Source organism: Spinacia oleracea, chromosome 2, assembly GCF_020520425.1.
Source record: "Spinacia oleracea cultivar Varoflay chromosome 2, BTI_SOV_V1, whole genome shotgun sequence".
Taxonomy (NCBI): domain Eukaryota; kingdom Viridiplantae; phylum Streptophyta; class Magnoliopsida; order Caryophyllales; family Amaranthaceae; genus Spinacia; species Spinacia oleracea.
In genome coordinates, this window is record NC_079488.1 from 2,919,023 (window position 1) to 2,935,584 (window position 16,562).

General features: G+C 36.2%; 1 protein-coding gene across 2 annotated transcripts; it reads left to right on the forward strand.

Moving 5' to 3' along the window:
• The first annotated feature begins 8,011 nt into the window (after window positions 1–8,011).
• Window positions 8,012–14,383, forward strand: LOC110805111 (auxin efflux carrier component 2). Of its 2 annotated transcripts, none has more exons than XM_022010731.2 (7): window positions 8,012–8,910; window positions 9,587–10,340; window positions 11,403–11,670; window positions 12,323–12,408; window positions 13,091–13,248; window positions 13,515–13,591; window positions 13,799–14,383. In XM_022010731.2, exons 1-7 carry the CDS (start codon window positions 8,338–8,340, stop codon window positions 13,863–13,865), a joined length of 1,983 nt encoding a protein of 660 aa, XP_021866423.2. In that variant the 5' UTR covers window positions 8,012–8,337; the 3' UTR covers window positions 13,866–14,383. The 2 variants fall into 2 exon arrangements, with proteins under 2 accessions (XP_021866423.2, XP_021866422.2); XM_022010730.2 differs by having other exon boundaries at window positions 8,014–8,910; window positions 11,382–11,670.
• The last annotated feature ends 2,179 nt before the right edge of the window (window positions 14,384–16,562 follow it).

Below are 16,562 nucleotides of genomic sequence, written 5' to 3' on the forward strand. Positions count from 1 at the left end.
ATCAATTTAAGACCCATGCCTTGAAGAATTGGCAATTTTGCATTATGTTTTGATCTTAGTAGAAGGGTTAAAATCAAAGATGTAACTATGTTGAGTCCACAATGACCTACCCTAGTGTTTCTGAAGCCTGAAGACGAGATCTTTTCCAGAGGCGAAGAGAAAATTTGTTGTGACGAGACAAACCTGGTTAGGAAAAGAAACAGAAACAAGATAAAGAGAATGAACCATTTGTAAGTTTTTGATCATCTTGCACTGTAATTACCCGTATTAAGCTCGTAACCTACTCCTTTTTTAAGGTTGCAAGAGTAATTAAGTTCTTTTACGCTCTTTTTCCATATATAGTTGATGGTCTGAAAGAGTTTGACCCAAGCTCTTGTCTCTGTTTCCATGGAAAAAGCTGCACATTGTTATCAGTATGTTGTCTGTCCATCTGCATTATTAAGAATATCTTCTCTGGAAACATCAGTTTTAGGATATTTTGGTAAGTTTCGCCGAGGATAGGTGGGCAAGTATGATGCTTTTAATGTACTGTGCATGGTAATTAGGTGGTTTACAGAATTGTTATCAGCATTACTGTGATTAAATCCGGAAAAGACTAGCTTTTGGTGAGTATTAGGTGGATCCACTATATGAACTCCTTTGAACTGCTTGATTATTAATTTATTATGTTCCTCGTTTGCATGTGCTAGGTTAGTGTTCCATTCATATTATTTGTTGGAAAGACTAACATCAAACATGATTTCGATATTGCTTTTGTTTTTGTTGCTGTGAACTTCCTTTACCCGTGTTTTGCAACTTCTTCCGTCTGGTTGGTCTTTTCACTGCTGGTAATATAATGCACTCACAGGTCTTGGAGAGCAAACTAGCAGAACACGCCTGATTCATAAGGTAATCCTTTTTGTTCTGCTGTGTTCTTCCCCTTCGCCTTACCCCCTTCTGAGAACAATTACACTTGATGTGTGATGAATTATGCATTCTCCTCCTTTTTGTTCTGTTGAGGGCCGGGTTGGGCTCCCACGGCCCAATGGGCCTGACCCACCCAAGCCCGTTTGGAACGGGAGGCACGGCCGCGTGCCCTCTTGCTGGGTCGGGCCTAGACCATGGTAGTCCTTTTCTGTTAGAACAATTACACTTGACTGTCACATTCTCCTTTTTGTCTCAACGCATCATGCTACGGCAAAGATGATTGTGGGCCGGGTCGGGCTCCCGCTGCCCAGTGGGCCTGGCCCACCCAAGCCCACTTGGAACGGGAGGCACGGCCGCGTGCCCTCGTGCTGGGTCGGGCCTAGCCCCACGGTAATCCTTTTTGTTCTGCTGTGTCTTCCCTTTTGCCCACCCCCTTCTGAGAATTATGCATTCTCCTTCTTTTTGTCTCAATGCATCATGCTACAGCAAAGATGGTTGTGGGCCTGGTCGGGCTTCAGGCCTATCCCATGGCCCAATGGGCCTGACCTATGCTGAGCCCGCTTGGGACGGGAGGCATGGCCGCGTGCCCTTTTACTGGGTCGGACCTAGCCCACGGTAATCCATTTTGTTCTGCTGTACTCTTCCCTTTTGCCTACCCCCTTTTTCTCCTTAATCCTTATGCTTGGTTTAGGGTTTCCTTTCGATCCAGAGTCTTCAACTCATTCTCCTCCGTTTAACCGGTTTGCCACTTTGCCGTGAACGGATTGACATCGAATCTTTTAGTAGGGATAGTCTGTGATTTGCATGTTCTCGACCCAAGTTCTTTCCACCGATGTTTAGATTATGAACCTTCTGTCGTCTTCCAGATTCCGAAACCACTTGTGACCCGGCACATGCACGAAGTCGTGGGCCGGGTCTGGGCCGTATTTTTTTTAGTAAAATTAGGCGTTGCACGACAAAGCACGATACATTTAGTAAAATTAGGCGTATACACGACAGCTCAACACGTGGGCCTGGGACCCTATTTTGAAACTTTTGTCCCAGCCCGACATTGGCACAAGCACGATAAATTTAGTAAAAGGAATTTGCACGACGGCCCGACACGAGGGCACGTGGGCTTGAACCCTGTTTTGAAACTTTTAGCCCGGCATGGTACGGCACAAGCGGACTTGGTATGGTCTGGGCCTGTTTGACCTGAAGCCCAGCCTGACCCGGTACACAACCATCTTTAGTAAAAACTAGGCACGCGACAACATCCAATCGAGTTAGATATATGAAAACCGTATTGAATATTAATACATTTTCTTAATTCACCTACTCCGTATAATTTGTAAACAGGGACACTTTTTATTATTAAACCTTTAAAACTCTTGTATTAATTTATTTCATTTTTTTAATAAAAGAAGAAAATATTGTCAAAGGCCTTTGTTGATCAGGTAAGTGATCCTAGGGCTCAACAAAGTCGTAGATTGAATTTATAATTTCAAAAATTGCCAAGATTGACTGACCAAAATTCAATTATTATTTTTTATCAACATCTCAGAATTAATTAAACGTTCTGAAGTCTGAACAAGATATCTATCTAGTTGGGAATGGGCAAGTTCAGAACTAAAAAACGTTGCTTCAAATCAATGTTCTGTTTTTGGACACCCACTGTCCACATATCTTCCATTTTATATTAGGGTTAAAAGTTATGGCGGGTTGGATAGTTTTAAGGTAGAGGGTAGCGTTTGACCTATTCAAAGCGCTATTTGCATAGCGTTTGATAATGTAGTAGTTTAGATAGCGGTTAAATGATAGATGTAGCATTTGAATAGCTTTTCTTAGATATTACTCCGTAAACATTTTAGCGTTCAAAGGTGACGGTTAGTGGTTGAAGTCTGAACAAGTTATTAGAGAACGTAGTTTTAATTAATGTTCCGGTCTTGGACACAACAGTCCAGTAGTCCACATAACTTCCATTTTATATCCGGGTTAAAGTTAGGCGGTTAAAGCTAGGACGTAAAGGTAGAGAATAGCTTTTTTGACCTATTTAAAATGCTGCTTGTGAAATTTTTAAGCGTATAACGAGGTAGTAGTTTAGATTTTTTTTTTTTTTTTTTTTTTTTTGTTTTGCAAGGTAAGATGAAGGAGGCCTACCGGGTCGGAACCCCGCACGGGTCAACCCGTCCGGGTTAGCAGGCTAGACACTTTGAGAGTGGGGGGAATGATAAGGGGAACCCTCCCTCAAAGTGCCCCTAATGGGGGATCGAACTCCCAACCTTTTGGTTGGAAGGTGGAATGTTTTCCACTAAGTCAAAACACACTTGGTTGGTAGTAGTTTAGATAGCTGTTAACAATATATCGATGTAGTGTTTGAGTAGTTTTCTCATACGTTAAACATATTAGCATTGAAAATAAATAAAAGATGATGTGGAAGTCTTAGCTCATACTAGCGCTAATCTTGCTCTTAAGAGGTGGCAGATAGCAGTTGAAGCTGGACAAGTTCTTAGAGAACGTAGTTTCAAATCAATGTTCTGTTCTTGGACGCGACAACCTACATAACTTCCATTTTATATGCGAGTCTAAACTTACACTCATATAAAACTTCTTTCTTCTTATATGCTCTACACATATAACACGTATTCAAGTTAGTCGATCCAGTTACATATACTTAAACCATTCTTAAGCATTATGCAGCTAATGGGACTCGATCCTTCGGGTGACAATGTGAGTTCTCCGTCCAACGTACATTGGTTTGAATTTTTGAAGTGTAATTACAATAATTAAGAATCTTGGTCTTGAATAAAACTACAAATATATGCAGACAAGCATGTGATTCATTCACTTCATTAACGGTAACGGAATACTCCATTAAATTTGCGACTAATTAAAATAAAATAAAATCTTGTATTCACTTCTCTGATGCTGCTGTTGTCTGTGTACAAAACATGCAGCATCAATTCAGAGAAAGCTTTGCTTGATTTGTCAATAATATCCCTATATATTACTTCATATAATTATTAATTAATTAACGTTGCAAACGAATGAAAATTAAATGATATAAAAATGATACTCCGTATAAAATATATAATTAGAGATATAGATGATGAACTAGTTAGTGGCCCGGGCGATGTCTCGGAGTGTGCATATAATTCGAGTTTTTTTAATCATTTCAAATTCGATCACTTACTCCATATAAATTCTTTTATGTACGCAGTTTGACCATAATATGAATTTCATTACATATCCAGTTTAAGAATAAAATTGGTTAACCAACCACTGTTAAGCTACTTTTTTGAGTAATTTTGCATGATTTGTGTAAATTTTTATTTTTTGTACCCACTTTGCTTATGACTTGTAAGAAATGTTTTGAGTTACAATTGTTTATTGTGTTACAAAGACGAAATACATTTTGGAGGAAAAAAACACATTTGATTAGTTAAAAGAAAGCGCAACATTATTTTATCCTATTCTTTTCTCTGTTAATTTCATGTTTTAATGTTTGATCTAAATACATTTCTAGAAAAGATAAATGATTTGATTAGTAAATGAATAAAATTTAAGAAACTTTTTGTCACCATAAATTATTATTCAAATACATAAATTTTGGGTATTAAAGATTTATGCATTCATAAATCATAAGTGTGATTTTTCTCCTTTTTAATTGTTTTAGAGTCATAAGTTGTTTCATTGGAGTAATGGTTAAAACTTTGCATTAACATATAAAAGGTCATGAGTTCAAAGATGGATAACAACATTTTTTTTATGAGGACACAATGAACGATGTGTGTGTATGACATGTCACTGCTATTCCATGTCATTTGTCAAGTTATCGTGACACATGGAGAGATGTCATGAAATGCCTTGGAGTTTTAATATATAGATAGATTAACAAACGTAAAATGTAGAAATTGGAATATAATTATAGAAATGAGACCGTAACTGCAAATATACTCAAGAACGGATCCGAGAACATACATTTGTAAATTAAATAAAGAACAAATAACCGAGAGCATGTTGTTCAATGTAAGATAAGTATTGTACATTTGTACTCCGTATGTATGTACAAAAGTTTGATAACATAAGAAAATATATATTCCTAAAATCTAGAATTTATTACATGTGAAATAAATAAAGAAATAAATATTGTCTATCAATCGGGATTTTAACAATCTAATAATTTTGGATTAGTTACAATTTATTTTGTCATTTGCTTAAACATCAAAAATTTATACGGAGTATATATATAAAAAAACTTGCTTTGTCTAATAGTTCTGTATTAAGATGCATGCTCCTGCAACCACAGATATCATTGTCCCAACAAGTTAAGACAGATTCCTCTGTTTTTCAATTTTATTAATTTATTTATTTTGTTTTATTATTTCAAAAATTTTAAATAAAATTTTGACCAGCACAATTAGAATAATAAAATTAATTTACTTAGATCTGACTTTAAATTTTGCTAATTTCCAAGCATTTTAGAAATATTTATTTGTAATAAGTAAGAAATGGATCCCACCGCAAACTAATGGATTTTTTGGGGAGTTCATGTGCAGCTACGTTTGCAGTGCCGCAGACTGAGGCACAAGTTAAAATACTGTAACTTGTAATATCTTGTTCTTATGTTTTCCTTATATTTATGCTTTTATAAGTGTTAGGATTGCATGGTAAAGATGGCACTGGGTTGGGCCGGCTAAAGTACCACTCGATACGAGCATGAAGTTGCGGGTGTGGACCGAGCATGAACATATTTTCTGGAAAAAGCATGGCGAGAAACAACACGACAAAAGACGTTAAATTGAGTAAAATTATGTTTAGGCCCAACAGCCCGATCGAGCCTGCATGAGATAATGTAGGCCTTGGCCATATTTCTGAAAATATCAGCGCAGCTTGACCGGAACGTTACAAGTGGGCTTGGCACAGGTCGGGCCCGTTCAAGCCCACGGCTCGGGGGCTCGGTTCGAGACACGGTTCGGCTCAGCCTGCAACCGTCTTTATTGCATGGTGTATATTTGAGATTTTTTAATGAGATTTTTCATTAATCGAAATGTACCTCATGTCCTCAATTAATATGATTTCCAAATTTGGCTATAATCTAATCTTTTCTAGCTAGTCAAACCATGTTTCAATAGTCTAAACAGATAATTATACTCCGAATTATATACTCGAACGCATGTAACTAACTTGAAATGAATTTCACTTAAGCTACTAATGGCATGCATTGATGTACATGTAAGATGGCTGTGGGGCGGACCAAGACCCGATCCGACCCAGAACAATAAAAGCCCGACCCGGAACAATAAAAGCCCGACTCATCACGAGCACGAAAAAAGCAATTAGGCTTAGGCACGGCGGCCGGGAACAAGGGCCTTGGGCCACTTTTGAAACATCGACAGGCTTGACGTGGGCCAGACATGTGGGCAGGGGCGGATCTTTGTTATTGGGCCCCCGGCCGAAAATTTTTGTAGTGTATTTTTAGTTATGTCCTTACTAAAATTTGTGTATAATTGTATAATTACATAGTATATTGTTTAATTTTTTTCTACCGGCTCGCCTTATAAAACCATTCAAGGTCCGGCCCTGCATGTGGGCTCGCCCCGAACCCTGACCCGGCCTACACTGCATGCACCTTTTATGTACTTCAAGTTTATGAATAATGTCTATAGATGGATTGCACAGGATTTGCAATTGTTTTATCCACCAAATTACTTTCATTTTAACTTTGTAAGATACTGGTACTAGCTACTAGGTGTTTGCATTTAGATACTATCTCAATAAGAACCTGAACTAATTAATCTTGTAAGGTTTAATCACTACTTTACAAATATAGAAGTAGTTAATTATTAAGGGTGCGTTCTATTCACGTATTTTTTCTGAACTTATCTAAGCTGAACGTAACTGAACTTCTCTGAACTTATCAAAACTTATTTTATTTATAAATTTGAAAATAAGGTAAACGGAACATGACAACAATATTGGCAATTGGCAAACAATCATTTAAGATATAAGTCTAGACTGATCTGTAGAATCTTATCCTGCCATAACCATAATAAAAATACATTAATTAGCAGATGGTTAATTAGACTTTATTATAGTACGTACTATAACAAATCTGCATTATACTGTTAATTGTTGGGATTATAAACTTTGATTCTTCGAGTTATTCAGCAAGTCAAAGTTACACAACCAAGAAATATATACACTGTATTTCGAGAAACCTAGCTACCTACATCTTGTATCCGAGTATACTTGCATGTAAAGATTTTTGATGCGGTTTTTTCCTCTTCCCTTGATCTGGTTTGATTTATTCAGTTCGGATTGATTCAAGGGGTTAGAAGATTTTAAAATTATATTATATTTTCAGTTATTCACGTAATAAATATAAACATATATCAATAAAAATATACAAAATATGCGCACAAACTAACATACACAAGCTTATATGTAGTCGAATTCAACCATAAAATGACGTATAATTCAAATCAAAATCATATTACACTCAACAACACTAACAACGTGTTTATTGTGTTTAAAGTTCCTCACAATCTCATTTTAGTACTACAATATAAAATACAACGAGTTTTAGTCGGTCGGGTCAATGACGAGCTCGATTTGGTTTTAACCCATTTTTTCAGGTTATTCAGGTTCGGAAAAATCAGGTTATGGATCCCAAAATTTTATTCAGGACCCAGTATTTTTAAGTAAGTTGATTTTTAACAAGTTTAAAAGATAACTCTAACATTGTGATACTTTCTCCGTTCCTTAAATATTGCACCATGGTTGACTTTACGCTTCCCAACGCATACTTTGACTCTTAATATATCGAATTATGTATAAGTAAAAATTATTAAAAAAATATATTTAGAAAATATATATCGATACGAACCTAACAAGATCTTACATGATTTCTTAGATAGGAATCACAAAAAATGAACAAAGGTATAATGTAAATATTATAAAAAACAAGATTATGCGATATTTATAAAATGAAGGAATTATATTCTTTTGGTAAATATGTGGTACGGAGTAATTAATTAATTAACTTCTCTTGTTTCTTACCATCCTTCTTAATTGTTATGAAGGTTTTGCGTTGAAAACACCATCCCGCCACAGCCGATTCTTTCCACTTCTTTTCTGAGCCTTTCTGCTATTAGTACAAGTTTACAGCTACTACAACCAAACATTGCCTAATTATAATAAACTATTTCAAAATTTAAGTACTACTCTATACAAAAATAATTCACCTATTTGCATTTCACACTCTTCCTTTTAGCCACCACCATCCTAGCTAGTTCCACCAACATGACACAAAACCTCCATAATCTTCCTCTTCTATAGCTTAACCACACTAGCACTTTTCTCATTACATCTTCGCCACTCTGGCTCTGATACCAGTTTGTTATATAAAACCTGAGCGGATTTGCTCTTATAAGTTTTTGAGAGTGAAAAATGATCACAGGCAAAGACATATACGATGTGTTTGCCGCGATCATCCCACTCTACGTGGCGATGATTCTAGCATACGGTTCGGTCCGGTGGTGGAAGATCTTCACCCCGGACCAATGCTCAGGGATCAACCGTTTCGTGGCGGTTTTCGCGGTGCCATTACTTTCCTTCCACTTCATCTCCACCAATGATATCTACAAGATGAATTACCATTTCATAGCAGCGGATTGCCTACAAAAAGTGGTCATCCTAAGTGCACTTAGTTTATGGCTCTTAATCACCAAAAAGGGCAATTTAGAGTGGATGATCACACTTTTCTCACTTTCTACTTTGCCTAATACACTTGTTATGGGTATCCCTCTTTTAAAGGCTATGTATGGGGATTTTAGTGGTAATCTTATGGTACAAATTGTGGTGTTACAAAGTATTATTTGGTACACCCTTATGTTGTTTTTGTTTGAGTATAGAGGTGCTAAGTTGCTCATCGCCGAGCAGTTCCCGGAGACGGCGGCTTCTATCACTTCTTTCCGTGTTGAATCCGATGTTGTTTCCCTTAATGGCAGGGAGCCCATACAGGTAACGTATCATACCATACACTAATTAATTGCACTATTTTCTGCTTTATTTTTCCATGTTAAGAATATACGGTGCAATTAACTAAAGATGGCTAACGACTAACGACTAACCAGGTGGGTTGGGTGGGTCATGGGGGGGTTTAGGTGGGTCACAAGGTTAGATAGGATGGGTTCGTGTGTGGAATGGGTTGGATTCATGTGTTGGGTAGATTTGCATTTCATGGGTCGGGTTGAGTGAGTCTGGTGTGTCGTGATGGGTTGTGTCGAGTCTAGTGAGATGGGTCGAAATGAGCAATGTTTGGGAAACTCAACCCACGACACATTAGAGAAAACTTCCAAGTTGAGTTATGAGTCATCATAAGTTAGTCCAATCAACGTGATGTATTCATAGTGGGTTGGGTTAGGTTTTGGTTTCGAATTGATTTTAGGTTGTGTCAAAAAAATATCAGAAATATTGTAAAAACTTAATATTACAACAAAATATGATAAATGTGTCAAATCAGGTCGATTTCAGGTCATTCGGGTTCGGTTCAGCTCGAATTTCTCTAGGTAACTTCAGGTCGGATTCAAGTTGGGTTATCAAATCGGGCCAGAAATTGCCATGGTCATCTCTATGTGCAATTATTATGTTAAAACGGATATACATACACTAAATAACATGGTTAAATTATTTACAGGCAGATGCAGAAATAGGCGACGACGGTAAACTACACGTAGTAGTACGACGATCAACAGCGTCAAGCATGGTATCAGGCTCCCATTACAACAAGTCCCACCTTCACTCGCTCACATCAATGACCCCACGCGCTTCCAACTTAACCGGGGTTGAAATATACAGCATTCAATCCTCTAGAGAGCCAACCCCACGCGCCTCCAGCTTCAACCAAACCGACTTCTACGCTATGTTCGCTAGTAAAGCCGCCAGCCCTAGACACCCTAACGCCGCCGGTTGCGGTGGCGTTGGTGGCGGTGATGTGTTCTCTCTACAATCCTCTAAGGGACCAACACCAAGGACTTCCAACTTTGATGAGGAAATTATGTTTAAACAACAACAACAATTGTACTTACAACAACAACAAGGTGGTGGTGGTGGTGGTGGTGGTGGGAAGAGGAGGATGGGGAGGAGTATGAGTGGGGAATTGTATCATGGTGGTGGAGGGTCACTTCCGCCTTACCCACCTCCTAATCCGATGATCGCCGGGACGACGAGTGGTGGTGGTGGTGGGAGGAGGAAGGAAGGTGGTGGAAACCCGCCAACGCCGCCTAATAAGGACTTGCATATGTTTGTTTGGAGTTCAAATCAGTCGCCGGTTTCCGAGCATATGAAAAATAATACTAATGTTATTAAAGGAGGGAGTAATAATAATAATGATCTTGGGATTTTGGATTCGTCTAAAGCTGTGCTTCAACAAGAAATTGCTGCTGCTAGAGGTAATTAATTAACACTTGTACTTTAATTTTTGTATCTTAATAAGTTTGTTTTATTCACACAAAATAAGTTTAGATAAATTAAGTTCAGTTAGGTTCAGCTAAGTTCGTAAAAATAAGTTTATAAAAAGTTAAGTTTTTTTCATATATTTTCAAACACAAATAGTTTTCTTTCGGACAAAGTAAGTTCAAATAGGTAAGTTCAGATAAATTCAGATAATATAAATTCAAAAGGTCTTGTGCGCACAAGTTTAACCATTTTTTTTGTAACTTTAACCTAGTTTGATTAACATTTATATTAGTAAAAAAAATTAATAGATAAATATTTTAAAGGGTTAAATGATTAGTTTTATACATTATTAGTTATTTTGAAGAAATAAGTTTTACTAAAATGAAAAAATTTATCACTGATAAATAGATAACTTTTACATATATATGCTTAACTTAGAATAAGAATTTAGAATTAAGAAAGTCGAATATGACGGAACCTAAGTCATAAGGCATTATGCAAATTATAACGGGGAATTCGAAGTTGTGAACAATCCATCAGTCTTTGGCCTCTTTGCCACTAGGCCGAGATGTCAAGATCTCATTGGTATTATTGTATTATATTTGTGTATACTTTTCGTTTTAGCCTGTTTAATAATGATCTTTATCTTCTAATTACCTTATAGTATCTATCATTTTCCACTTAATTTTTCTTACTTTATTCATTTGTTTCGATACATGCACTAGTAAAGTCTTTTTCCTTCGGTTCAGAAAAAAAAATCATATGAAAAGGGCAATTGAATATGAACGTGACACATTTACTCGTGCTCCCTACCTAGAAATAGTAACGTGTGACAATTGAATATGAGCATGTTATATTTAAGTTGTATATATACGTAGTACGTAGTTTGTACGTAGTAGTTGTTTGATTAATGGACTAATAAGAGCAATATATTTAAGATGTATGCTTCTTATATTATATTATATTTCATCCGTTTTTTAAGTTTACATAATTTCACTTTTGACGTTATTCATATAATCTACTTAAATTATCAGTTGGAATGAACAATTTCCCAGAGAACTTAAGTCCGGTCGGAAAAGAGAACGGAGATAAGTTGGAAGGGGACGAAGAATTTAAATTTCCTACCACGGGATCGCCGTACCAGACGAAGAAAGTGGTGGATGACATGGAAGAAGGGAATGTAGAGGAGATGAGGAAGCATCAAATGCCTCCTGCTAGTGTTATGACCAGACTCATTCTTATCATGGTTTGGAGGAAACTTATTCGTAACCCCAACACTTATTCCAGCCTTTTAGGCTTAGCTTGGTCTCTTATTTCATACAGGTTTGTACATCTCTAATCTTGTAATTTTTTCTTGGAAACCAGACTCTGTTTTTGGACTTTATTTCAGTTCAGTTCAACTTCATTTAGCTTCATTCCGTTTTGTCCAGTACGATTTAGCTCCATTCAATTCAGTCCAGTCCAGTACAACTCAATTCAATTCAATTCAATTCATCTTCATCCAGTTCGATTCAATTAAGTTCAACTTCAACTTTAACTTTATTAAGTTCTGCTTAGTTTAGTTCAACTTCATTCAATTCAGTGCATGTTATCTAGTTTAGTTTAGTTCAACTTCATTCAATTCAGTTCAGTTCAGTTTAGTTCAATTCAATTCTACTCCATCTAGGTCAATTCGGTTCAATTCAGTTCAGCTTCAACTTCATTCAGTTCTATTCTGTTCTGTTCAGCTCAGTTTAACTTCATTCAGTTTAGTTTGTTACAGCTTCATTGAGTTTAATTCAGTTTGTCAGTTCAACCAAATAGAGCTCAAAAGAACATGATCTTATTATATTCGTATACATATTGCACCAGGATTGGTTAAAACAATTTGCTGGTATTGATAATAATTTGTCAACTGTTGTTTTACCCTTGTACTACATTAAATTCAAAATTTTCTAGTGAATTATTGTTGTCTAACACTAGCCAAAATGAGCAGGTGGAACATTGAAATGCCCACAATAGTGAAGGGATCGATAGCAATTTTGTCAGATGCAGGCTTAGGAATGGCCATGTTCAGTCTAGGTAACCATTATTTGCCCTTACCTTCCTTTCATAAATGTCAATTTTGTGACGCTTCACTAAAACATGTTACGCTTGAACAACTTTGATAAAATATGGACTTCATATTCTTGTACCAAGAATATTTGTCATGAATTGATAGAAATAAAGGGTAAATGATGAAAACGGGATTCAATTTCATGTCTTAACTGCTTGTTTGGTAGCCGGCCATAATTGGTGTCAATGGAAATGAATTTGTATGTAAAATTTGAAGAAAAATCAATATTCATTGTGGTTCACTCAAAGTTATCAATTTTTCTTAATAAATTTCCATTACCATCCATTACCATGAAAATTATGATGTTTGTTCTAATTCCTACCATCTATAATTGGCTACTAAAGGGGTTGTTAAGTATTGTACACGGTGGAACAAACAAACTACTCCCTCCGTTCTTAAATATTAGTTTTGCTTTGACTTTTCAACTCGTTTCAACTCAATATTTAAACGTAAATATCTACAAATATGTATGTTGAACAAAATAAAATCTCACATGAATATGTTTACGTATTGGAAAAAAATTAGAAGATTCTCTTACATTGTGAATAGTGTCAAGATTCCAAAAGAAATTAATATTCGAGAACAGATGGAGTACTTAAACTACCCAATTTTATTATGTGTTAATTAAAATAGTGGATTTGTGAACAGGGTTGTTCATGGCCTTGCAACCGAAGCTGATAGCATGTGGGAAAAGAGTGGCAACATTTGCAATGGCAGTGAGGTTTTTGACAGGTCCTGCTGTCATTGCTGCTACTTCTATTGCCATAGGTCTTCGTGGTGTTCTTTTACACGTTGCCATTGTCCAGGTACATTATAATACTACTTCTATTTCAGAATGATTTTTTCAGTTACTATTTATATATTAAGCAAATTTGTTGAAAAGAACTTTTTATAGCCCAAATTTTGTGAGAAATGACCTTATATAATTTTTTCAGTTACTACGAGCAATATGCCTAAACTTGACTAGTTAGCAAGATGCATGCCTTTTCAAATATGCTAATAGCTAGGTCTTGAATTAACTGAGTACGATAGGTCACAGGTTTAATTTACCCTTTTGCATTCATGTTGGCAGGCTGCTTTACCTCAAGGAATCGTGCCTTTTGTTTTCGCAAAGGAGTATAATGTCCATCCTGATATTTTAAGCACAGGGTAAGTTTGCGACTTTGTTGATTTGGTATGATTGCAGTTGTGAATTACAATCGAGATTTCGTGATTAAAACTTATTTGAACTTATTATCATTGTGAATTTAAATTGAATCTAAAATTCTAAACACACTACTCTAGTGTTTTAGGCGAAGAAAACATAACCTACCAAAATATATCTAATATATATTGTCCTTGAATATGTATATGCAGGGTTATTTTCGGAATGTTGATAGCCTTACCAATTACAATATTGTACTACGTGCTTCTTGGACTATAGACATGATGGAGGCGTGGATATAGCTAGGTTTAGTATGCTTTTGGGTCAAGGCATCAAGAGCGCGCAACAGAAATGATACACCATTCTCACTTTTAATGAGTCTGACCTGCAAAACTGGCTGAAAATACATGTGTGATGTACCAATTTAGTAGGGCCTTTCATCTTATTTTTTGGAAAAAAAATCACGACATTTTGGAACAAAATGATTTAATGTTGGTATAAATAACCAATAGTTTAAAAGTTAAAAGAAACAAATTTTAACAACAGATCTTCCCAACCATGTCCGATATAGAGAAACATTTTTTTTTGTTATCTTGGTCTTATAGATTGGTGACTACTTTCTGTCAAGAACACCACATACAAGTGTAAATTAAATCTAGAGGTTTAATTAGAAGTAGGTGTTTTTGGAAGATATTTAGAACCATCAACAGATTGAAGTTGTCCCTAGTTAATCATGTCTTCTTGTATTGTACGGAGTAATGTAATCTTGGCCGGGATACTTGAAATATATCTGTAATTTCACAATATTTTCCTCTTAATGATTTTTTATAATTGTCTTTAAAGATGGCTTTGGGTCGGACTTCGGGCCGTGGACCAGAACGTGTCCGACCCATATCAAGCCCACTTTGCATTTTATCGGGCCGGATTGAACATTTCAAAATGGGGTCCATGCCACGGGCCGTCGTGTCGTATCTTGTCACGTTTTTTCCAACTTCGTACCCGTAATGGGCCACCCTTTTTCGTGCCAGGCCTAGGCCGGTCCGACCCACAACCATCTTTAATTGTGTTCCAGCATACTTCATTGCTCCATATCCATGTTGTATTTACGCGTGCTCTCTTTGTTAAGATAATTAAATACAACACACCAATCGACATTTAATCGAGTTGGGAAAAAGAAGATAATGACTAAAAGTATGATCGGCAAACCACTTCTCTACTATTAATTGGTTTTAAGATAGAACACTGTTGAGAAATATCAATTGTCAAAACTCTAGATTAGTTACATGATACGAAGTACTTAGCAACATCTTCATCTTGACCAGAAACTTTCAGTGCATTATCCTTGATTAGTTGATTATCATAACAGAAAAAGATTAATTGGTGACTTGAAGATAAATCTGCAAGCAAAATATTGGAAAAGTAAATACAAGAGAAAATATTTCGTATAACATAAGCCCAACCAAATTATTTTTGAAGGGCCCTTTTCTGTATCCGTATATATTTTGAAACATACATATGTGTAATTATTAATATATAGATAGGTATACACCCATCTATATATGCATATTTATTACTATATACTAAAATAGACACCGGGAATGACATGTGTCATTTCCTGGTGCGATTTTTTCCCGCCAAAATATTTTTTCATTTTTTTTTACTTTAAAATAAATAAATTGCATTACGTTTTATTAGGAAACTAAGATAAAAATATATTTTAATTACCATAGATGTGTACTACATAATATATTATTGGAGGAAAACTAAATCAATATTATTTTTTCCTTTATGATATAATTTTATTTATGTATTATTATAACTTTTTAATCTGATAAGAAATATAAAAACTATTGATATATAAATGAACTTCTAATGTTAGTTTACTATTAATAATATAATACATGGTAACTGGTAAGTAAGAATGTTAATTAAAATAATAATACATGATAAGTAGACTAACATATAAGTTTATTTATCAAGATTTTACTCAATTCAAAATATGTTGTATTTGACTAAATCAGTTATGCTCGGGTCTTTTAGAAAATTAGTCTTGAGTCATTCGGGTTTGATTTGTTAGGTTATGATACATATGACAATTCATAAATCATGCGGAAAAACCATAAAGCCAGGAAAGCATATTATTTACACATAATCATTTAGCATAGTTTAGATGCATACACTTTGTTGCGTGCCTTCCCTAGCTGCGCCCGAACCGAACAAGAACAAGTCTTTAGGACTCCAAATGTCGTCCCTCCGTAGATAGTCCACAGCACGTCCGGATCCGCCTTAAGCTTGACCAACTAGAATCGCCCTTAAGGTACTTAGAATTTTCGGCTAATGTAGGCAATTATATGACTGAATTTTTGCTCTCAAAAATCACTTTGAATACTTGAATCGTGTATACAAATAATGACCCTAGGCCCTTATTTATAGAGGTATGGAAAAGGAATTGTAATCCTACTAGGATGTGGATTTGTTAATTAGAACTTTTTTAGGACTCTAAATAACAAAGCAAATCTAATAGGATTTAGGATTTTAATCTTCGCACGAATCCTAATAGGATTAGGATTTCCCGCACACGCATCGTACAAGCCGTGCACCCGCGCAGGCCTTGCGGCCCACGACAAGCGCACAACCCATGTGCGGTGCTGCGCGCGCGCGCCCCCTTGGCTGGGCCTGGCCTTGCGTTGGGCCTGGTCGAGGCGTGCGTTGCTGCGTGCGGCTCGCTGGGCGATGGCCTGGCTTCGTGCTGGGCCTTCGTCTAGCGGGCCTCGTCCGATGCTAATTCGTACGATGCGCTTCCGATTAAATTCCCGATTCCGGAATTCATTTCCGATACGAACAACATTTAATATTTCCGATTCCGGAATTAATTTCCGTTTCGAACAAATATTTAATATTTCCGTTTCCGGAATTATTTTCCGATTCCGATAATATTTCCGATTCTGACAATATTTCCGTTTCCGGCAATATTTC

Excerpts from the sequence above, each read along its gene's own strand:
- LOC110805111 (XM_022010730.2), top strand. The coding sequence starts at position 8,338 with ATGATCACAGGCAAAGACATATACGATGTGTTTGCCGCGATCATCCCA. Across the intron at positions 11,671-12,322 it reads TGGTCTCTTATTTCATACAG|GTGGAACATTGAAATGCCCA; the intron begins GTTTGTACATCT and ends CAAAATGAGCAG. Across the intron at positions 13,592-13,798 it reads CCTGATATTTTAAGCACAGG|GGTTATTTTCGGAATGTTGA; the intron begins GTAAGTTTGCGA and ends ATGTATATGCAG.